A 25382-nucleotide genomic window follows, 5' to 3' on the forward strand; every position below is an offset into this window, starting at 1 on the left:
AGCGCCTAGAACCGCTCTGACACTGCGGCCATATATATACGTTCGTCAATTTTTATTATATTTATTGCTGTATTTGGGTACCGCAGCATAATCAATGTATCTGTGCACCACGCTAGTTCTGTATAATAGTTAACATAGACGATCTTCATCCAAGCGTCACAGTCGGCTTTGTAAAGCGCTCTGCACTCGAAGAATCTTTATCGTCTCATTCTCATGCAATAAGATTGTTAGCATAAAACAGACTCCTGTTATGCCGCACATATATAAATTCGTGGTTATGTGTTCAACATAAGCCTGTGCTGGTAAAATTAGTGTTAAAAATTATGTAACTATGTACCGGTATATCGAAAGCCAAAAACTGGTGTGTCTGCTGTACAGTACAATCAGATGATCAGTAAAATGTCATGGAGACGAATACAAATACAATACTATACGGTATTCATCATTATGTTTTTGCTGCCCTTGCATTGGCCGTACTTACAGATAAAATTACTCGTTATAAGATCCGCCCGTTATCAAAACATTGTTTGTTTCTAAGGATCTGAAGATGTTTCTGTACCTAATTCAGTAATTACATATTTGGAAGGAGTCACATGCTACTGATGTAATGACATAGTGTGAAGTCACTGTTTTGTTTCGTATCTTGCATATTGGGCATTTCTCAAATTTGCCACTAAACTAAACGAACAACGGCAATTTATAGTAGAAATAAACACTATGTAACACACTGTGACACACTACAAAGCTAACGAAACAGGCGAGGAATGAGAAGAGGTTGGCAACAAGCTCAACACAGTAAACAAAGGTCCATTGCCAATAATAAAAGAGTTGGACTATGACACGTGTGGCCTTGGGCGCGAATGATAACAGCAAGCAACAGGAGGTTGTTTCCATTTGCGTAAAACGCTTGCCTTCGTGCGTTCACACGTGTGCAGCTAAGAAGGAAGAATGAGTGCCGCAAAACATCTTAGTAAATGTGTAAGTACGAGCGCAAAAGTTTACTCTACTGGATCATAAGAGCATTGTTTTTGCAGTAAAAATAATATATATATATAAAAAACATGATTCCCGGCAGAACGTGTTATGTAATGGGGAGCAGAGTACTTCAAAATATTGTTTTTCTTTATGATGGGATAGAGCCCTGTTGTTTCTTTAAAATCTATTTTGTTGTAATATTTTGTGATTTATAGCTCGCTTTATGATGACAAACGATAGCAAGAAATGGAAAGAAATATCCGCAGCAGTATAATATATGGGACACGAGATTAAATCCAGAATCATAATTCAGCAGATTATTTTTCGTCTATTTTGACACCCTAGTCTTTTATGGGTAGAGTGTACCGCGAAAGTATGGTAGTTCGTATATAACCTGTTTTGAAACATATGGAGCGCCGATGCAAATGAAATTCAGAGCGCGTACATAAGCCGTTACAGTAGTTCAGTGTTACATTTTTTGTTCTATTGACTATTGAATTTGACATGTCGCTGAAACAATTTTTGTTTATTAATTTTTCATTAAATTTAACTGTCAGCTAGGATACATTGCTCATATTACCTGTATCTTCAGTGGTTCCAATAAGAGCTGATGTCATCACATATGTGAACATGGGTATTGTGATTCATATGGCACAGTTTATATTCCAGCACTACCGTGTCCTCAAATAACTGAAACGTTTCAGCTATGTGCTAAGAATCTGCTAAAACTGGAGCAGATTTTATAGTTTGTGCTTGCTGTTCTTTGAAAGCTTTGTATACTCCTCTCTGAGGATACAGAATACTATTTGTTAAGACTCATGTAAACAGACTGATTTCTCTGTGCCAGTTAAAAAAGTAGCAAAGACAGGAGATTGGATTGGTATGAGACCGGAAGTCTTGAGAAATAAGATACAGTGTACCGTTTTGGAATTCATTTGTGTGACTTCTTGTTCTGGCCATTCATTGGTCGCAGAAATTACTTTCTGTACGACTCTGTATTATAATGTGGGACATATTGTTGTTCTTACTATCTAGACAATAAATAGCTTATTTATTAAAGCTTACACAGTACAGGCCGTATACGTAATATCATACACAGTGATTTACAGTACAAAATGTACAGCATCAGGGTTTAAAAAAATACAATTGTTAATTTTGATTGTACATGTGCCATAATGAAACAGCTGAGTCAAACGATAGCTCACCTTATGGTTAAAGTGTGGTATTGGACAATCCCCCTCCCCTTCCTGCCTCCTTCTCCTCCTCCTCCTCCCCCACCCCCCCCCCCCAAAAAAAGGGGGGGGAATAAATCTTGTGTGTGATATCAGACTGATACGTAGTGCAGCTCAGGGTTTAGAATAGTTTAGAAGGTGACAATTTGATTGAGAGTTGGCAAAGACAATGAGCGTGAAAGCAGAAAATCTGTTTGTGGTATCAAATTGACTGTTAGCAAAACCTAATGTTTACATCTGTGCCATAGTGAAAAATGCAAGGGTGGTGCAGTACACAACTTTTACCCACTTTCTCTTAATAGGGTACACAACGTGTGTTCTTCATAGGATGAATAAGGAACTTGATTTCATTGTCTACTCATAAATTCTGCCACACTATAGATTTTTCTGCAAAGCAAGATACCATCTGCTCAGCTCTTTGGATGATATCATCTTCACGTAAGATGAAGTCGTATGTTTGTGATTCATTGGGTTCACTCAGATTAAAAGCTCACAAGAGACTTGTTGAAAGTCACAGGTATTCAAATAAAGGAATATACCGACACTTCTGTATGTTTAGAGTGACAGCCACATTTATACTATCAGTTTAAGCATTTTTCTTATCCATGGCTTTCACCGCACCATGTGAGCCAGTTCTCTGATGAACTGTCAGTTTAGGGTGCAGCTCTAACTTTTACTGTTCTTGAAGCATGATAAATTTAAATGTGATCAAATATATATCTGGCCGAGCGGTTCTAGCTACTTCAGTCTGGAACCGCGAGACTGCTGTGGTCGCAGGTTCGAATCCTGCCTCGGGCATGGATGTGTGTGATGTCCTTAGGTTAGTTAGGTTTAAGTAGTTCTAAGTTCTAGGGGACTGATGACCTCAGCTGTTGAGTCCCATAGTGCTCAGAGCCATTTGAACACATTTTTCAAATGTGTATCAATTTAAACATGAGGCTGATCACAAGTGTGGCCAGGCACATTCTTTGGTTGCTTGATACAAATGTTCAACTGGCAAAACACCTTCTGGTACAAAATTATACTTTCAGCATTTTTTCTCGAATGTGTGAGCCTATCTACTTACAGTTTTGATTACATTTACTGAGGTGGGAGGTACCTTTTTCACAAAATTTAGCAGCATGAATAATGTTAAAGGTTGCTGGTATCTCTATCTCTTCCTCTCTTAGCCCCCCCCCCCCCCTCCCAGGAACATGAATGCCAAATAAAGGTTGTGGGAACAGACTACACTGTAGTGTAGCCTGATGTTTAAGTTTGTGTCATGTGTAAAATAGGTATATTAGGTAATAATTTCCATCAGTATCAAATTAAGACACTTCAGTGCAGAGGCCTTACCAAAGGCCCTGTAGGCCGGGGAAACTACAGTAATCAAGGGAAGAATGAAAGTCGAGGTGATGGGAAAACAAGAGGAAAATACTGAGAAAGATCTGCATTGCTTCAGAAAAAAGGAGATCTGGATAGAGAGACGGGACAGAAGAACTGTAGTAACAGACAGATGATTACAAACATCAGGAAAAGAAGGGCAAATTTCCATGGACATATAAATAGGATAAACAAAAATAGACTGACCAAGAAGATTTTTAATGTAGTGACGACCATGGAAGACCTCAAGAACCTAAATATCTCCACAGTAGACATGACATACAGGAAAAAAATCAGAAAACACAAATTTCAGCAAATCCCAAAGGGAAGAAAACACGGAAGAAGTGAACAGAAAGAAATGCCATGAAAACTCGTTGTGTTCTAGTACTCTCCTTAAGGGGGAAGTAACAATGATGACGATAAGATAATGGATAAGGCTTAAAAGAGAAACAATTTCTATGTCACACCATTTCACTCTCAAATAGTATGTATGATAAAATGTACTCTATACATTTGTGTGAGCTTCGATTTCTCTTATTCTGCTGGTTGTTTGTCCTTATATAGAATATTTTCTCATTTGGAGGAGAAAGTTGTCAATTGAAATATTATGAAAAAAATCTCACTGCAGTGAAAAACGCATTCGTTTTAATGACTGCCACCGCAACTCACTTATTGCACTTATTACTCTCCTAGTACATTTGTCGGATCTTCTAAGTGTTCTGCCAACAGAATACTGTCTTCAGTTTGCCTTCCCCCACAACATTTTGTATGTGATTGTTCCAATTTAAGTTATTCGTAGTTGTAATCCCTAGGTATTTAATAGCATCAACAACCTGTAAATTGGCATGATTTATTTTGTAACTGAAATTTAACAAACATTTAAAAGTACTCATGTGGAGAACCTCACACCTTCTATTGTTCAGGATCAGTTGCTACTTTTTGTACCATGCAGATGTTGTGTATAAATCATTTTGTAATTCATATTGATTCCTGATGAATGTGCATTGGTTATTGCCCATTATTATTGTTTACATTGATTATTGTTCATTATTATTGTTTACCAGTTTTACTTCTTAATAAAAACAAAATTGTTGCAATGCTACTCCCATGAATTCTTGTTAGGAACATTACTCAGACTTACAGAGGTGCATATTTCTTGGAACAGAAGTTTGCAACCTCAGACCCCAAAGACTTTACAATTTCACTTCCTGAATGCCCCCCTGCGGGTCCGGGGGTTAGAATAGGCCCGAGGTCTTCCTGCCTGTCGTAAGAGGCGACTAAAAGGAGTCCATCCCCCTCAAGGGGGTAGTTAGCGCCTGCGTCTGGAGACGGACGGTCCCACGACCTATATTTGTGGTCTTTTTGGTTTTTCACTTCTCGTTTCTTCCTTCTTTGGTTGCTTCCTTTCTTTGTTCTTCTCCATCTCACTGTCTTCCTTACTCTTTCCCTTGCCTTCTTCTCCTTGCCTTCTCTGGTCTCCGCCTCGGCATTTGAGACAGTCTGTCCACTCTCTCCCTCTCTCTCTTCTTTTTCTTCTTCTTCCTTCCTCCCTGTGCGCGCCTGAAGGCCGACCCACGCGTTCGCACGCGTAGCCGGTGACGGGGTAACGCGTAATTCCCCGCCCTGGGTAGACAAGTAAGGCACGCACGTACCCCCTGGTAAAGGCCAGGCCCAGGGAGGGGTGATTGCCTGAGCTGATACCTTCTGACCATGCCGATTGGTCCCTCCATCTGTTTCTTGGGAGGTGTGACCTGAGGTGTAAACATTCACCTAAGGCGGGAGTGCCCTCTGAGAGGGTCCCCATAAGGAAGGAGCGCGCCATCGGAGACGCTGGCAATCATGGGGGATTCCTCCGCAATGGATTTCTCTTCTTCTCTCTCGACTTCTGCCCACAAATGGAAACATGACCAGCCCCCAGTGACAAAAGTACTACCGCCTGCCCCACAGTTCCTTGTCGTTTCTCGATCTGAGGACGGAAAGGATTTTTCTTCTGTCAACCCTTTCGCTATCCAGAAGGGCGTAGATGCCATAGCCGGTACTGTTAAGTCTTGTACAAGGTTGCGTAATGGTACCCTGTTACTAGAAACTGAGAGCGCCTTTCAGGCACAGAAACTGCTTCGAGCCACACTCCTGTATATGTTCCCTGTCCGGGTGGAGGCTCACCGAACTTTGAATTCGTCTCGTGGTGTGGTCTATACTAGATCCCTCGACGGATTGACTGACGAGGAGATTCAGTCTTTCCTCGCTGAGCAGGGCGTGACGGCTGTCCATAGGGTCATGAAAAAGGTCAACAATGACCTTGTACCGACCCGGACACTTTTCTTGACCTTTGATAGTGTTAAGCTGCCATCGCGCATCAAGGCGGTCTACGAGGTTATTTCTGTTCACCCCTATGTCCCGACACCTACGCGCTGCTACCAGTGTCAGCGTTTCAATCACACTCGACAGTCTTGTTCCAATGCGGCTAAATGTGTCACTTGTGGCAGGGATGCCCATGAGGGTGACTGGCCACCTCCGTCTCCTCGTTGTGTGAACTGTCAGGGTGACCATGCAGCATCCTCCCGCGACTGTCCCGTCTATAAGGAAGAACGCTGTATCCAAGAAATTCGGGTCGAAGAGAAAGTGTCCACCTCGGCTGCTCGCAAGCTATTGGCTAGTAGGAAGCCCACGCTGCTCCCAGCGGGGAAATACAGTACTGTCCTCGCCTCTCCTCGGACTACCAGGGAGGTGGCAACCCAGACATGCGATCTGACCTTCAGCACCACGGTCGTCCGTTCGGCCAATGCTAAGATCGCGCGGTTGACGTCTCCTCTTCCTCCCATCACCCCACAGACACCAGCCCCTTCATCAGCTTCTGCTAAGACGAAGATCCAGAAGTCAGATGCACGGGCCTTCAAGAAGGAACCTTCCCGTGCAGACTTCCTACGTACCTCGACCTCCCAGCCATCGACCGGTACTTCCACCAAACGACCTTCCAAGAAGGCTGATAGGAAGCACAGTTCTACTTCTCCGTCACGGCGCATTTCTTCTCCTGCGCCACCCAGCGGTTGCCGCCCCAGGCCGTCATCCGTTTCGCCTGGCCGCACCGCTGGTAGCCGAACATCTGGCCGTTCACCGGCGGAGGAAGCTCCCACTCCCGGCCATCTTACCAAGATGGCCGATGAACCTATAGAACCAATGGACGATGACTGTCCGCCTACTGATAGCGGCGGCAGTGCTCGCTCGAAGCCAGGCCCTCAGCGGCCTTCGAGGTGACCCCTTCTCTCATCTTCCTTTTCTTCTTACGATGGCACTTATTCACTGGAATATTCGCAGCATTCGCTCCAACCAAGAGGACTTGAAGTTGCTGCTCCGCTTGCACCGTCCGCTCGTCGTAGCCCTCCAGGAAACGAATTGCCTTGGCGCACTACACCTCTGTGCGTTTTGACCTACCCCCTGTGGTAGGTATCCCGGCTCATGGAGGGGTTATGTTGCTGGCCCGGGATGATATTTACTAAGATCCCATCACGTTGCACACCGGCCTGCAGGCAGTTGCCATCCGAATTACTCTCCCCACTTTTCATTTTCCATTTGTACCGTTTACACTCCATCGTCGTCTGCCGTTACCAGGGCAGACATGATGCAACTTATTGCTCAGCTACCTGCACCATTTTTGTTAACTGGAGACTTCAATGCCCACCATCCCCTTTGGGGCTCTCCAACATCCTGCCTGAGGGGCTCCCTGTTAGCAGACCTTTTCAACCAGCTCAATCTTGTCTGCCTCAATACTGGCGACCCTACTTTTCTTTCGGACACATCTCACACCTATTCCCATTTAGACCTCTCTATATGTACTCCCCAACTTGCACGCCGGTTTGAGTGGTATGCACTTTCTGATACATATTCGAGCGACCACTTCCCGTGTGTTATCCATCTCCTGCAGCATACCCCCTCTCCGTGCTCATCTAGTTGGACCATCTCCAAAGCAGACTGGGGGCTCTTCTCTTCCAGGGCGACCTTTCGGGATCAAACCTTCACAAGCTGCGATTGTCAGGTTGCACACATCACGGAAGTCATTCTCACTGCTGCTGAATATTCCATCCCTCACCCTACTTCTTCTCCACGTCACGCACCGGTCCCCTGGTGGACCGCAGCATGTAGAGTCGCTTTACGTGCTCGTCGACGTGCTTTACGCACCTTTAAATGCCACCCTACAGTGGCAATTGTATCAATTATAAACGATTACGTGCACAGTGTCGTCGTATTATTAAAGAAAGCAAGAAAGCCAGCTGGGCTGCTTTCACAAGCACCTTCAACAGTTTTACTCCTTCTTCTGTTGTCTGGGGTAGCCTGCGCCGGCTATCTGGCACTAAGGTCCACTCACCAGTTTCTGGCTTGACGGTCTCGAATGACGTCCTTGTGGCCCCTAAGGCTGTCTCCAATGCCTTTGGCCGCTTTTTCGCAGAGGTTTCGAGCTCCGCTCATTACCACCCTGCCTTCCTCCCCCGCAAACAGGCAGAGGAGGCTAGGCCACCTAACTTCCGCTCCTCGAATCATGAAGGTTATAATGCCCCATTCACCATGAGGGAACTCGAAAACGCACTTGGCCGGTCACGGTCCTCCGCTCCAGGGCCTGATTCTATTCATATTCAGATGCTGAAGAACCTTTCTCCTGCGGGTAAAGGTTTTCTTCTTCGTACTTACAATCGCATCTGGATTGAGGGACATGTTCCCGCATGCTGGCGCGAGTCTATTGTTGTCCCGATCCCTAAGCCGGGGAAGGACAAGCACTTGCCTTCCAGTTATCGACCCATCTCGCTTACCAGCTGTGTCTGTAAAGTGATGGAGCGAATGGTTAACTCCCGTTTGGTTTGGCTGCTCGAGTCTCGACGCCTACTTACCAATGTACAATGTGGATTTCGTAGGCGCTGCTCTGCTGTTGTCCATCTGGTTACCTTGTTGACCTTCATTATGAATAACTTCTTACGGAAGCGCCCGACCGCGGCTGTGTTCTTTGATTTGGAGAAGGCTTACGACACCTGTTGGAGGGCGGGCATTCTCCGCACCATGCATACATGGGGCCTTCGCGGTCGCCTCCCTCTTTTTATTCGTTCCTTTTTAATGGATCGACAGTTCAGGGTACGTGTGGGTTCTGTCCTGTCAGACATCTTTCGCCAGGAGAATGGGGTGCCACAGGGCTCAGTTTTGAGCGTCGCTCTCTTCGCCATAGCGATCAATCCAATAATGGATTGCCTCCCAGCTGATGTATCAGGCTCCCTTTTCGTGGACGATTTTACCATCTATTGCAGCACGCAGCGTACTTGTTTCCTGGAGTGCTGTCTTCAGCATTCTCTTGACCGTCTTTACTCCTGGAGTGTCGCCAATGGCTTCCGTTTTTCTGCTGAGAAGACGGTCTGTATTAACTTCTGGCGCCACAAAGAGTTTCTCCCACTGTCCTTACGACTCGGTCCTGTTGCTCTCCCATTCGTGGAGACAACAAAATTTTTAGGTCTTACATTTGACAGGAAACTTAGCTGGTCTCCACATTTGTCATATTTGGCTGCCCGTTGTACCCGTTCTCTAAATGTCCTCCGTGTTCTCAGTGGTATGTCGTGGGGAGTGGATCGAACCGTCCTACTTCGCCTATATCGGTCGATCGTCCGCTCCAAGCTGGATTATGGGAGCTTCGTATACTCCTCTGCACGGCCATCCATCTTACGCCGCCTCAACTCCATACAACATCGGGGTTTACGACTTGCGATCAGAGCGTTTTATACTAGTCCCGTCAAGAGTCTTCATGCTGATGCTGGTGAATTGCCACTCACCTACCGGCGCGATATACTGCTTTGTCGGTATGCCTGTCGGCTACTGGCAATGCCCGACCACCCGTCTTATCGTTCCTTTTTTGACGACTCTCTCGACCGTCAATACGGGTTGTATGTCTCTGCCCTGCTACCCCCTGGAGTTCGCTTTCGTCGCCTCCTTCAACACCTTAATTTTTCACTCCCTGCAACCTTTCGAGTGGGCGAGAGCCACACGCCACCTTGGCTCCAGGCTCAGGTTCGCGTTCACCTTGACCTCAGCTCGCTCCCAAAGGAGGTTACCCCCGGTTCAGTCTACCACTCCCGTTTTGTCGAACTTCGTTTGAAGTTCATTAATATGACCTTCATTTATACAGATGGCTCTAAGACCAATGACGGGGTCGGGTGTTATTTTATTGTCGGGGCACAAAGTTTCAAATAGCGGCTCCATGGCCATTGTTCGGTCTTCACAGCTGAGCTCTTTGCCCTCTACCAGGCTGTTCTTTACATCTGCCACCACCGACATTCTGCATATGTCATCTGCTCCGATTCCCTGAGCGCCATCCAGAGCCTCAGTGATCCATACCCGGTTCACCCTTTCGTGCACTGGATCCAACGCTCTCTTCAGCAGCTGGTGGACGTCGGTTCTCCGGTTAGCTTTATGTGGGTTCCTGGCCATGTCGGTATCCCTGGGAACGAAGCTGCAGATGCTGCGGCCAAGGCTGCGGTCCTCTAGCCTCGGACAGCTTCTTGTTGTGTCCCTTCGTCAGATTGTAGCAGGGTCATTTGTCGGCGCATTTTATCGCTGTGGCATGCCGATTGGGCTGCACTTACAGACAACAATCTTCGGGCCTTGAAACCTCTTCCCGCAGCTTGGACGTCCTCCTCACACCCTTCTCGGCGGGAGGAGGTAGTTTCGGCCCGGTTACGAATTGGACACTGCCGGTTCAGCCATCGCCATCTGCTGACGGCTGCGCCGGCGCCGTTCTGCCCATGTGGGCAATTGCTGACGGTCCGCCACATTTTAACGTCCTGTCCGCATTTTAACACACTGCGTCTTGATCTTGGCCTGCCATGTACTCTAGATGCCATTTTAGCGGATGACCCACGAGCAGCTGCTCGCGTTCTTCATTTTATCAACGTGACAACCCTCTCTAAGGACATTTGATTATGCTGTTTTTTTTTTTTTTTTTTTTTTTTTTAAATCCTATGCCTGTCAGTCTGTCTTTTATCGTGTTTTCCGTTTCGTTGCTGTTTTTAACTTGTGACTCGCGGTGCATTCCTAACGTAGTCTGGGTGCTAATGACCGTTGAAGTTGTGCGCACGGCCTAAAACCACAAAAAAAAAAAAAAAAAAAAAAAATGCCAAACTTTCAGACAGTGTCTTGACTCTGTGCTTGCAAAAAAATATTTTTAATTTACGCGCCATAAATTGCCATTGTAACTATTTTTTAAAAAACTTTTCAAAGCCCCTCTCCACCTGCCCCCATAGCACAGATGTTTGTCAGTGTAATCCTGCAATGATAGACATACTAGCTCTGGAAAATGTCCTCAGGGGGGCCAAAACCAGTTGTGGCAATTAAAAGAAACATAAATATGTAAATGATGCATTTATTTGATTGCAAATATCAAATTTTGGGAATGTAAGTGTAAGAAGAGAGAAATAACTTGAAGACTTAGTGTGGCTTTCAGGAAATTTGTAGAAGTGAAGAGTCTGGCTTGTTCGGATATATTATAGGAGCTCTCTTGAAATAATACCTACAGTTTTTGAAAGAGCCATATTTAGTCAAAACACCATCTTACTTTGAATGATCTGTAGTGTTTGTGTGGACAGTTTGTTTGTGTAGAATTGGTACTAGAATACTTACAATAGAACACAATCGAGCAGCTACTGGTTCATCACTATTTCCTTAAAGAAAATTTAATGTGTGAAAGAATGTAACTTCATTGCCATTACAAGTTACTGACATAAGGCGGATATTGCAACTTCATTGTTTTATTATAAAGAATGTAGAACCTATCTGTCTCTGGACATATTTGCTATTGCCGATAGTGTTCATAATATACAGCCTGGGGCAAGCTCTTTAATATCTTGCAAACCAATTTAACATTGAGTCGAAGTTAACAGCCAAATTTCGTGCCAAACAAAGGTGCTTGAGAAGTATCTCTGTTCTGCCGGTCCAGTTAACAACTAGCCTATAATAGGTAATTTGGAATTATACCCAATCGTTGTTGCATCCTTATGTTAATAACAATAATAATAATAACCCCCGTGGAGGCCCGGGAAAAGAATAGGCCTCCGGTATGTTCTGCCAGTCGTAAAAGGCGAAGAAAAGAACAAACCACTAATAGGGCTAACCCCCCTTTTAGGTTCAGGACAGAGCTAAAGAAGCCTCGGACAAGCGCCGTCATGGTCGGCGACGACGCTTGAACCGTATGCCCGCCCACAATGGTAACGACACTGCTAGCCAACTGGAAAATGATTTAAATCCAAATAGAGGTGTTTTGCAGAATATGCTTCCTGCAACCACCCTAGAAGGAAAACAAAGACAGAGGATGAGATGGTCAGATGAAGTTAATCGACACCTCATGTTTTGTTATTACCAAGCAACATACCTAGGAACCAACACAACTGGATACAGATCACAAGTATACACAACATTTACTACCAGATACCCAGAATTAAAATTTTTACCAGAACAACGACTAGCTTATCAGATCCGTGTAATAATAAAAAATAACAGGATACCCCAGTCAGAATTAGAAAACATCAAACAACAAGTACACCAAATACTGGAACAAAATAATGTGCAATCATAAGAAGAAGAAACTACAGTAATGGACTCAAACATCCCAGTGCAAACAAACAAAAAACAACACGCATCAATTAAACAATCAGAGGAAAACAAAATCTTAAGACAGCCACCAGAACAAGGACAAATAGAACACGAAGTGACACACATGTTAGATATAGAAGAAAAATTTCAGCTGACATATATATAGAATACAAAGACACAAATACAGACATTAGACCATTCTTGCATAGACCGCAAAATAACCCACAAGTCGAAACAACAATAAAAACTATCAACACAATCATACACAACAAAATAAATGAAAACACAACAATGGAAGAGTTACAGCTACTGGTTTATATAGGAGCACTCACTACACTAAATATACACACTAGGCAGAGATCAGAACCAACCAACACACAGAAGAAACCCACAAAACCAGCATGGCAACACAGGCTACAGATCAGAATAGAAAAAACTGAGAAAAGACATCGGACAGCTAACACAATTTATAAGAAATGAAATGTCAGAAAAAAAAAATGAAAAAGGTTAGCTAAAATCTCACAACAAGAAGCGATAGAACAATTAGATGAAAAGAAGCAGAAATTACAAGCATTGGCCAAACGACTTAGAAGATACAAAACAAGTGAAAATAGAAGGAAACAAAACCAAACATTCAACACAAACCAAAAGAAATTTTACCAGACAATAGATAACACACACATTAAAATAGACACTCCACCAAACATAACAGACATGGAACACTTCTGGAGCAACATATGGTCAAACCCAGTACAACATAACAGGCATGCACGGTGGATACAAGCAGAAACAGACTCATACAAGATGATACCACAAATGCCTGAAGTGATAATTTTGCAACATGAAGTCACCCGAGCAATTAATTCTACGCACAATTGGAAAGCCCCTGGAAATGATAAAATAGCAAATTTCTGGCTAAAGAAGTTCACCTCAACACATTCACATCTAATTAAATTATTTAACAGTTACATTGTAGACCCATACACATTCCCTGATACACTTACACAAGGAATAACTTATCTGAAACCTAAAGATCAAGCAGACACAGCAAACCCAGCTAAATATCGCCCCATAACATGCCTACCAACAATATACAAAATATTAACTTCAATCATTACACAGAAATTAATAACACATACAACACAGAACAAAATTATAAATGAAGAACAAAAAGGCTGTTGCAAAGGAGCACGACGATGTAAAGAGCAACTGATAATAGATGCAGAGGTGACATATCAAGCTAAAACTAAACAAAGGTCGCTACACTACGCATACATTGATTACCAAAAAGCTTTTGATAGTGTACCCCACTCATGGTTACTACAAATATTGGAAATATACAAAGTAGATCCTAAATTGATACAGTTCCTAAACATAGTAATGAAAAATTGGAAAACCACACTTAATATCCAAACAAATTCAAATAATATCACATCACAGCCAATACAGATTACGCGTGGAATATACCAAGGAGACTCACTAAGTCCTTTCTGGTTTTGCCTTGTTCTGAACCCACTATCCAACATGCTAGATAATACAAAATATGGATACAATATTACTGGAACATACCAACACAAAATCACACATTTGCTGTACATGGATGATCTAAAACTACTGGCAGCAACAAATCAACAACTCAACCAATTACTAAAGATAACAGAACTATTCAACAATGATATAAATATGGCTCTTGGAACAGACAAATGTAAGAAAAATAGCATAGTCAAGGGAAAACACACTAAACAAGAAGATTACATATTGGATAACCACAGCGACTGCATAGAAGCGATGGAAAAAACAGATGCTTATAAATATCTACGATACAGACAAAAAAACAGGAATAGATAATACAAATATTAAAGAAGAACTAAAAGAAAAATATAGACAAGACTAACAAAAATACTGAAAACAGAATTGACAGCAAGAAACAAGACAAAAGCTATAAATACTTATGCTCTACCAATATTGACCTACTCATTTGGAGCAGTGAAATGGAGTAACACAGACCTAGAAGCATTCAATACACTTACACAATCACAATGCCATAAATATAGAATACATCACATACATTCAGCAACAGAAAGATTCACATTAAGCAGAAAGGAAGGAGGAAGGGGATTTATCGACATAAAAAAACCTACATTATGGACAGGTAGACAATTTAAGAAAATTCTTTATAGAACAAGCAGAAACTAGCAAAATACACAAAGCAATCATTCATATAAATACATCGGCTACACCACTGCAATTTCATAACCACTTCTACAACCCTTTAGATCACATAACATCAACAGATACGAAGAAAGTAAATTGGAAAAAGAAAACACTACATGGCAAGCACCCGTATTATCTAACACAGCCACACATCGATCAAGACGCATCCAACACATGGCTAAGAAAAGGCAATATATACAGTGAGACAGAAGGATTCATGATTGCAATACAGGATCAAACAATAAACACCAGATATTACAGCAAGCACATTATTAAAGATCCCAATACCACAACAGATAAATGCAGACTTTGCAAACAACAAATAGAAACAGTAGATCACATCACAGGCGGATGTACAATACTAGCAAATACAGAATACCCCAGAAGACATGACAATGTAGCAAAAATAATACGTAAACAGCTTGCCTTACAACATAAACTTATAAAACAGCACGTTCCCACATACAAGTATGCACCACAAAATGTAGTGGAGAATGATGAATACAAATTATACTGGAACAGAACCACTATAACAGATAAAACACCACCACATAACAAACCTGACATCATACTCACCAATAAAAAGAAGAAATTAACACAACTAATCGAAATATCCATAACCAATACAACAAATATACAGACGAAAGCAGGAGAAAAAATTGAAAAATACATCCAGCTGGCTGAGGAAGTCAAGGACATGTGGCATCAGGATAAAGTTGACATTATACCAATTATACTATCAACTACAGGAGTCATACCACACAATATCCACCAGTACATCAATGCAATACAGCTACATCCAGACTTATATATACAACTACAGAAATCCGTAATTATTGATACATGTTCAATTACCCGAAAGTTCCTAAATGCAATGTAACCTATACCGTGCAGTTAAAAGGAAGTCGCGCATGATTAAGGTCCGCGTCACCTTCCATTTTTAACCAGACATAACGTCTGAGAAAGGAAAGAGATAATAATAATAATTTTAATAATAATAATAATACTGTTGTTGCGCATCATTATTAGCACAGCCCTACTTGGTACAGATGTACTCGCACACTGTTTGTCTGAAGTCTAGGTATATAAAAGTGCATTACTGAAAATTTCGTGGCATTGTCCATGTTTCCATGTTATGACACCAGTTAAAAACTGTTTACCATGACTGGTGTTTCCTCTTTTTATACTACAAGGAATTGTACTGTTGCTAAGTGATAATAGTTAGAATTTGTTTTATCTCATGCAGAATTGCATTGTCGTAGACTTGTTCATTCCTTATCCATTGTGTGCACAGTTTCATTTGGCTCATGTAAAACATAAAGGAAATAAGTTCTTAAAAATCAAAACACATTGTCTTATAAACTTTATTTGGCAACTCTCCCAAAATATTACCGTTTTTCTATATTTTGTTCCTCCCCACCGTATTCTTCCTGTATTTGCTAATATTGGAAGGAGTCTCGCTATAACTTAGTATTTTTTATAATTTAGGAATTTTTAGAGGAAAATTTGTCACATTCCCGGGGCCCTCTTCAGTATCTTACGACTGCTGCACGGTTTGATGCCTTAATCAGTCCATGTTGAATCAGCAACATGGCAGGCAGCAGCAGAGTTATTACCTCCAAATGTAAATAGAAACAAGCATGCCTTTAGTGTCACACAGTAGCAATGTTGGCCACAGAATTGCAGTTGTGTTTGCAATGTGTTGGCGGTCTGGCAGTAGTTACACACACATGCAAGCAATCTTTCAGATTGAGTGTGACACTTCAAATGATCCAGTTCTTTGCAGACCCAAAATGTGGCATCTTTTGAAACTGTAAGATGCTGGTATCTGTTGGAAAGAAGTGTGTAATGGGGTGTTCACTCCAGACCCTCTTTTAGACAGCATTTGGTCATACTGACAGCGGCTTTACTGTGTGTTACTCCCTTATGAAATTTCTTGTCAACAATCGACCACAATTTAAAAAACAAGAGTAATGTTCATGAATGTAATAATAGAAGAAGAAATGATCCACACTGTCAATCACTCAGCCTCATCATGACAGAGAGAAGAGTACGGTATTCAGTTATAAAATTCTTTGGCAAGATACCCAGAGTGTTAAAGCATTTAACAACATAATAAAATTAACTTCAAAAACAAACTAAAATCATGTCTACTTAACAATTCATTCTACTCCATATAATTACCGAATATGCAGTAGTAATAGGTGGTGGTGTTTTGTGTACGCATATGCATGTGTGCACTATTCAGCACAGTTCCATATTGAATTTCTTAATGGATGAATGAGAATACCATATTCACAACATTAATGATTTCATTGATTAATTGCACTCGTACTGAGTAATATCTTTGTCTCTATTACATTATTTAGGTTTAGAATGTTACTTCTGCCTACTTAAATTCACTGTTAGGATATTTTCTCTGTTGTTCTGATCTTCAGTCCGAAGACTGGTTTGATGCAGCTCTCCACACCTTATCCTGTGCGAGCCACATCATCTCCGAATAAGTACTGCAACCGACATCTGTATTAATGTGCGTGCTGTATTATCATCTTGGCCTCCCTCTATGATTTTTATCTCCCACACTTCCCTCCAGTACTAAATTGGTGAACCCTTGATGTCTCTGAATATGTCCTATCAACTGTTTCTGGGTCAAGTTGTGCCACAAACTTCCTCTCTCCCCAGTTCTGGTCAGTACTACCTCATTAGTTACTTGGTGTACCCATCTGATCATAAGCATTTTTCTGTAGCACTACATTTCAAAAGTTTCAATTCTCGTCTTGTCTAAACTGCGAATCGTCCATGTCACTTCCATACACAGCTACACTTCAGACAAATAACTCCAGAAAAGACTTCCTAGCACGTAAATCTATATTCGATGTTAACAAATTTCTCTTCTTCAGAAATGCTTTCCTTGCCATTGCGAGTCTACCTTTTATATCCTCTCTACTTCGGTCATTGTCAGTTATTATGTTGCCCAAATAGCAAAGCTCATCTACTATCTTAAGTGTCTTGTTTCCTAATCTAATTCCCTTAGCATTGCCTGATTTAATTCAACTACATTCCATTATCCTTGTTTTGCATTTGTTGATGTTCATCTTCTATCCTCCTTCCAAGACCCTGTCCATTCCGTTCAACTAAACTTCCAAGTTCTTTGCTGTGTCTCACAGGATTACAATGCTGCTGACAAACCTCAAGAGTTCTTCTTTTATCACTGAACTTTAATTACTATTACAGATTTTTCTTTGGTTTCCTTTACTGCTTGATCAAGGTACAGATTGAATAACATCAAGGATAGGCAACCCTGTCTCATTCCCTTTTCAGTCACTGCTTCCCTTTCATGATCCTCCACTCTTCTGCTGTCTGGTTTCTATACAAGTTGTAAACAGCCTTTCACTTCCTCTATTGTATCCCTGCTGCCTTCAAAAATTTCAAAGTGATTAGGCCTATCCCAGTCGACATAATCAAAAGCTTTTTCCAAGTCTACAAATGCTCTAAATGTAGATTTGCCTTTCTTAAACTATCTTCTTACATAAGTTGTAGGATCAGTTTTGCCTTATGTTCCGACAGATCTTCACCAATGTTGGCCTCTACAAGTTTTTCCATTTTTCTTCTGTAAAGAATTCATGTTAGTATTTACAACCATGACTTACTAAACTGATTGTTCAGTAATTTTTACACCTAACAGCAACTGCTTTCTTTGAAATTGGAACTATTAAATTCTTCTGGAAGTGAGAGGGTATTTCGCCTACGTCATACATCTTGTATACCAGATGGAAAGAATTTGTTATGTCCGGCTCTCCTGAGGTTATCAGTAGTTCTGATGGTATGTCATCTACAACTGGGGTCTTATTTTGAATTAAGACCTTTCAATGTTTTTGTCACATTCTTCTTGCAGTATCATATCTCTCATATCATCTTCATTTATATCCTCTTCCATTTCTGTAATATTGTCTTCAAGTTTAGGTTCAAATGGTTCAAATGGCTCTGAGCACTCTGGGACTTAACATCTATGGTCATCAGTCCCCTAGAACTTAGAACTACTTAAACCTAACTAACCTAAGGACATCACACAACACTAAGTCATCACGAGGCAGAGAAAATCCCTGACCCCGCCAGGAATCGAACCCGGGAACCCAGGCGCGGGAAGCGAGAACGCTACCGCACGACCACGAGCTGCGGACTTCAAGTTTAGCTTCCTTGTCTAGACCCTCTATATAGCCCTTCCCCTATCAGCTTTCTTTTCTTTGCTTCAGACTGGTTTTTCATCTGTGTTTTTGGTATTCACACAGCTGTTTCTCTTTTTTCGAAAAGGCGTCATTAATTTTCCTGTAGGCCTTGTCTATTTTTCCCCTAATGAAATCCCCCCTGCAGGCCCGGGGGTTAGAATAGGCCTGAGGTATTCCTGCCTGTTGTAAGAGGCGACTGAAAGGAGTCTCATACCTTTCGGCCTTTATGCAATTGTCCCCTGTAGGGTTTGACCCCCATTTTTCAAAATTTTCCTGAAGATCGAACCAATTTGGGAAGAGCGCCTTACATGGTGCATCGTGTCCATCGTGCATTGAGATCTTTAGCCCACTTTCCCGTCGTGGCATTACAGTCCTGCTCGTCCTCCATATTTTGAGTGAGGACACTTTCATGAGTGCGTTTGCCTCCACCCACTATTCAATGTCATTTTCTGCACCGAAAATGATCATGGAATTCTTTGCACCTCATATCCAGCACGGTGGCCAGTCTGTTGTGGTGGAACCACCATGTACTCTGTTGGTTGTAGCCCCGTGACTACACAGGGATATCTTTGCTGATGCCTGTGCCATTAACTCCCCATGTATGCCAAGGAGTAGATGCCCGTCACCTTGGGGCATCAGGACTCCCAGCAATGGCCATCCTGCTAGGTGGCCTTTGCTGTGGTTGGGTGGTGCCCGTGGGGAGGGCCCCTGGTCAGAGTGGGTGGCATCAGGGCGGATGACACGTGATGAAGTGTACCACGTCATCACTTGCTGGTGATCAAATGCCGGCAGTTTCTAAGCATTCAAAGTCTCAGTACAAAGCAAGGAGTTATGATCCTAAATCATCCCCCTCCCTGGCCATACCATGGGAGGAATGCCAGGCTAAGGGTGGCAGCGAACCTCATTCGCCCCGATACCTCATATGTATGAGAGCTGATGGGGACTCCTTTGTCTTGATGAAGCTTCAAGTCAGGGTTAGTCTTGATAAAAACGGCATCCTCTGCCCAGTCACGGGCATTACTCGCTTGTGACAATCTGGGGAACATTTCCATTACCGTCATGCTTCATAAGAGCTTAACTATGGTTCAGGGTATTATATTCTGCAGGGACTTTCTTTTGCAGTCTGACGACGAGCTGTGCGCCAACTTAGAGCAATGATGGTTCATTTTGTCCAGCGCATCCATTGGGGTCATAGGGATAATCAGGTTGCCACAGGTGCCTTCACCTTCGCCTTCAAGGGTGACACATTACCCAAGAAGGTCAAGATGATGCTCAACCACTGTGATGTCAAGCCATATATCCCTCCCCCAATGCAGTGCTTTAAGTGCTGGAAGTTCAGCCATATGTCTTCCCGCTGTACTTCAGTATCACAAGTCGAGATTGTGGATGTCCATCGCATCCCAATACTCCAAGTACCCCACCTCCCATCTGTTCCATTTGCAGAGAGCATCATTCCCCTTGCTCACCAGACTGCAGTATTTTACAGCGAGAAAGGAAAATCATTAAATACAAGACCCTGGACCGACTAACCTACACTGAAGCCAAGAGGAAATTTGAGTGCCTACATCCTGTGGTTATGACCTCCTCTTAGGTCGCCGCTACGAGAACAGTTATAGCCCCATCAGTTCCGCAAGTTCCATTCAGCTCTCAGAGCTGTCAGATGGTGGGGGGCACTTCCCTCCCTGTTGCTCCCACACCACCTACCTCGGGAGCACTTTCCCCCAACCATTGGGAACACCAGTCCCCACTTCTCAGCTGGAGAAGCGTAAGACATCTTCGGCTCCTCTCACAAGGAAGGGCCCCCGTGGGTCACTCATTTCCCAGGTTTTTGCTAGTGGAAAAGATGACACCCACCAGTGGCTGAAGTGCCCAAAAGCAGCTGGTCGTTGGGCTTCACAATCATCCTCAGTCCCGGAGACTGAATTGGTGAAGCCCTCCCAGCCAGAGAAACCCAAGGATCAGCGAGAGAAATTCAGAAAGAAGACCCCCAAGACCAAGGGAATTGCTGTGGCACCCACGCCACCGCTGCCTACAAGCTCTGCGTCTGAGGATAAGGTGAAGATTCTGGCGTCTGCTGAGGACCTAGATCTCGCCAGACCCTCAGCCACTATGGATATAGCCTTTTCACGAAATAAGTCAGTGGCAGCAGGTGACCCTGAGGCACAGACTGCCACATTTTCTCATGCCTTCCCAGTCTCACGATCATCGACTGTTAAGCTTTACACCTGCTTTCTGCATTGCCCTCCAGGAAACCCGGTTCCCAGCAATGCAGACCCCTGGACTTCGCGGATACAGGGGATATTACAAGAACTGTAGCTAATATATTAGTGTCAGGTGGAGTTTACGTTCATGTCCTGAACTCAGTATGTAGTGAACCTGTGCCTCTTCAAACTCCTCCTGAAGCTGTGGTTGTCAGGATATGGACGACACAGGAAATAACTGTCTGCAATGTATATCTCCCTCCAGGTGGTGCACTACTGCTGAACGTATTGGCTGCACTGCTTGATCATCTCCCTGAACCTTTCCTACTTTTGGGAGATTTTAATGCCCATAATCCCTTGTGGGGTAGCACCATCTTTACTGGCCATAGCAGAGATGTTGAAAATTTACTGTCCCAACCCGACTTCTGGCTCTTAAATACTGGGGCCGCCACACATTTTAGTGTGGCTCATGGTAGTTACTTGGCTGTTGATTTATCAATTTGCAGCCCAGATGAGCACATGATGACCTGTGCGGTAGTGACCACTTCCCCATAATCCTGTCACTCCCCTGGCATCATGCCCACAGACATCTACACAGATGGGCTTTGAACAATGCAGACTGGGTAGCCTTTACCTCTGCTGTTGCCGTTGAATCTCCCCCACATGGTGACATCGATGTTGTGATTGAGCAGGTCACTACAATGATAATTTCAGCAGTGGAAAATGCGGTCCTTCGTTCTCTAGGGTGCCCCTGGCGAAGACAGTTCCTTGGTGGTTGCCGGAAATCGCTGAGGCAATTAAAGAGTGTCGGCAAGCTCTACCGTGACATAAGCAGCACCCTTCCCTAGAGCACCTAACAGCCCTTAAGCGGCTCTGTGCTCGTGTTCGCCGGCTTATAAAATGATGGAAACGGGAGTATTGGGAGAGGTAGGTCCCAACCATTGGGTGCCATATGTCACCTTCCCAAGTCTGGACAAAGATCAGACGTCTTTTTGGGTACCAGACCTCAACAGATGTCCCTGGCGTTAACATAAATGGCGTGCTCTCTACTGACACAAACACGATTGCCAAGCACTTGGCTGAGCACTATGCTCGAGCCTATGCATTCGAGGACTACCCCCCAAATCTTTTCCACCCTCAAACGGCGGGTGGAAAGGAAAGTCCTCTCGTTTACTATGCACCACAGTGAACCATATAACACCCCACTTACAGAGTGCAAGCTCCTCAGCGCCCTTGCACATTACCCAGACACAGCTCCTGGGCCAGATCGGATCAACAGTCAGATGATTAAACATTTCTCGTCTGACTATAAGTGATATCTCCTCATCATCTTGAACCAGGTCTGGTGCGATGACATCTTTTCATCGCAATGGTGGGAGAGCACCATCATTCCGGTACTAAAATCCGGTAAAAATCCACTTGATGTGGATAGCTATCGGTCCATCAGCCTGACCAATGTTCTCTGTAAGCTGTTAGAACCTGTGGTGTGTTGGCAGTTGGGTTGGGTCCTGAAGTTACGTGGCCTACTGGCTCCATGTCAGGGCGGCTTCCGCCAGTGTCGCTCTACCACTGATAATCTTGTGTCCCTTGAGTCTGCCATCCGAACAGCCTTTTCCAGACGCTAACATCTGGTTGCTGTCTTTTCCGACTTACGTGAAGCATACTACATGATCTGGTGACATCATATCCTTGCCACATTGTATGAGTGGGATCTCTGGGGCTCTCTCCCGATTTTTATCCAAAACTTCCTGTCGCTCCATACTTTCCGTGTCCAAGTTGGTGCCTCCAATAATCCCCCTGTATTCAGGAGAATGGCGTTCTGGAGGGCTCCACATTGAGTGTGTCTCTATTTTTAGTGGCTATTGATGGCCTGGCAGCAGCTGTAGGGCTGTCAGTCTCCCCTTCCCTATATGCGGATGACTTCTGCATTTCGTATTGCTCCGGCCAGTACTGGTGTTGCTGAGTGGTGCCTACAGGGAGCCATTCACAAGGCACAGTTATTGGTTCCAGCCCATAGCTTCCAGTTTTCAGCTGCGGAGTCATGTGTCGTGCACTTCTGTCGGCGCTGTACCGTTCGTCCGGAACCTGAACTTAGTCTTTATGTCAATCCACTCACTGAAGTGGAGACGTACTGATTCTTAGGACTGGTTTTCGATGCCTGATTAACTTTGCTACCTCATCTTCACCAGCTTAAGCAGAAGTGCTGGTAGCACCTCAAGGCCCTCCTCTGCCTGAGCGACACCAACTGGGGTGTAAATCGCTCTACACTGCTGCATCTCAACAGAGCCCTTGTTCAATCCGGCTTTGAGTATGGGAATCTGGTTTACGGTTTGGTGGCACCCTCAGCTTTGCGTTTACTCGACTCAGTGCACCACTGTGGCATTCGCCCAGAATCGGGAGCTTTTAGAACGAGTTCCGGAGCTCTGAAGTTCATTACACTGACGGCTCGATGGCTGATGGTAATGTTGGCTTTGCCCATGTCCACAGAGGCCATATTTAACAGCATTCCTTGCCCGCTGGCTGCAATGTATTCATTGCAGAGCTTGTGACCATATCTCGTGAACCATTCCTGTTCTGGTGAGTCATTTCTTGTCTGTTCTGACTCCCTGAGCAGCTAACAAGCTATCGACCAGTGTTACACTCGCCATCCTTTGGTAGCGAACATCCAAGAGTCCATCTCCGCCTTGGAATGGTCCAGTCATTCAGTGGTGTTTGTGTTGACCCCAGGACACGTCGGAATCCCAGGCAAAGGACTTGCTATCAGGCTGGCCAAACAGGCTACGCGGAAATTGCTCCTGGAGATGGGCATCTCTGAAACGGAGCTGCGTTCTGTCTTAGGCCTCAAGGTTTTTCGGCTTTGGGAGCCGGAGTGGCATAACAGTGTGCACAATAAACTGCATGTCATTAAGGAGACTGTGAATGTGTGGAAGTCTTCCCTGCAGGCTTCTCACAGGGAATCAGTTGTCCTTTGTTGGCTCCACATTGGCAGTATGTGGCTCACACATGGTTACCTCCTCTGTCGCGAGGACCCACCTCAGTGTCACTGTGGCTCTCAAATGACAGTCATCCATCTCTTGCTGGTTTTCCCACTTTCTGCCACTCTGCTGCGGACTTTTAACTTTTCCAGCACTCTACCTTTGGTGTTGGGCAATTATGCCTTAACAGCAGCTTTAGTTTTACATTGTAGCCGTGAGGGTGGGTTTTATCGTTTGATCTGAGTTTTAGTGCATGTCCTTTGTCCCTCTGTGTCCTCCACCCTAGGGCTTTTAGAGTGGAGGTTGCAATATGTTGCAGAGTGGTTGGCTTCTCCTTTTTTTACTCTCATGGTCAGACAGCTGTGGTAATCTGCTTTCTTGTTTTTAATCTCTTCTCCCTGTTTCTTGCGTGTCTCTGTGATTTTCTTGCCCTGTTTTGTCCATTGTAGTGTTTGTTGACCTTCTGACGTTCTTGTGGTTCTTCCTTTCTCCTGTTATTGTGCTGTAAGTCTTCTTTGTTTTCTTCTTTTCCTTGGGTATTGTTCTACACTGAACAAGGGACCGATGAGACCTCTCAGTTTGGTCCCCCTCCCCCCTCTCTTTTAAACCAACCAACAAACCAGCTTAGTGAAATATGCTTCTAAATCCTTACATTTGTCCTGTAGCCAATCCTGCTTAGCCATTTTGGACTTCCTGTCAGTTTTTTTTTTTTTTAAGCAATTGTATACCCTTTTGTTTGCTTCATTTGCCGCATTTTTATGTTTTCTCCTTTCATCAGTTAAATTCAACATATCTTGTCCTATCCAAGAATTTCTGCTAGACCTTTTCTTTTACCTGTTTGCTCCTCTTCTGTCCTCACTATTCCATCCCTTAAAGCCACCCTTTATCTTCTACTGTATTCCTTTCCCCTGTTCTAGTCATCTGTTGCCTAATGCTCCCTCTAAAACTCTCAACCTCTGGTTCTTTCAACTTTTTCAGGTCCCATCTCCTTAATTTCCTACATTATTGTGGCCAGAGTCCACATCTGCCTCTGGAAATGACTTACACTTTAAAATCTGGTTCTGAAATCTGCGTCTTGTTATCAGTCTGAAAACATCTGGTGTCTCCAGGTCTCTTCCATGTTTACAACTTTCTTTCAAGATTCTTAAACAAAGTGTAAGTGATGATTAAATTATGCTTTGTGCAAAATTGTACCAGTCGGTTTCCTCTTGCATTCCTTACCCCCAGTCCATATTCACCTACTATTTTTCCTTTGCTTCCATTTTCTACTATCTCATTCTGGTTCCTCAGCTAGTTGGCCTGTAACCTTGTATCGCTGTTGTGAGTATGGCCTTTGTGTCTATCCTGGCTATGATAATACATTCACTATGCTGGTCATAGTAGCTTACCCACATTCCTATTTTCTTTTTCATTATTAAACCAACTCCTGTATTGCTTCTATTTGACTGTATTTTATCACTGTTTGACTTCCTGTGTACAGGTAACAAATTTCTCTCTCTCTCATGCACATGTACATTCATATGTACTTGGCAGAACTCTTCTGACTGCTGATTGGAGTCAGTGGAAAAAGTATCCAGACAG

The 25382-nt window shown here is 43.5% G+C and overlaps 1 protein-coding gene across 1 annotated transcript in view; it reads left to right on the plus strand.

Moving 5' to 3' along the window:
* Positions 1–823: 823 nt before the first annotated feature.
* LOC126413183 (short/branched chain specific acyl-CoA dehydrogenase, mitochondrial) overlaps positions 824–25382 on the plus strand; it is a 63076-nt gene continuing 38517 nt past the window's right edge. The window contains exon 1 of the mRNA XM_050083082.1: positions 824–978. Within this exon, the coding sequence (XP_049939039.1) occupies positions 949–978 (30 nt within the window). The 5' untranslated portion in view covers positions 824–948. The remainder of the gene's footprint in view (positions 979–25382) is intronic.

The sequence above is a fragment of the Schistocerca serialis genome, chromosome 1, assembly GCF_023864345.2.
Source record: "Schistocerca serialis cubense isolate TAMUIC-IGC-003099 chromosome 1, iqSchSeri2.2, whole genome shotgun sequence".
Taxonomy (NCBI): domain Eukaryota; kingdom Metazoa; phylum Arthropoda; class Insecta; order Orthoptera; family Acrididae; genus Schistocerca; species Schistocerca serialis.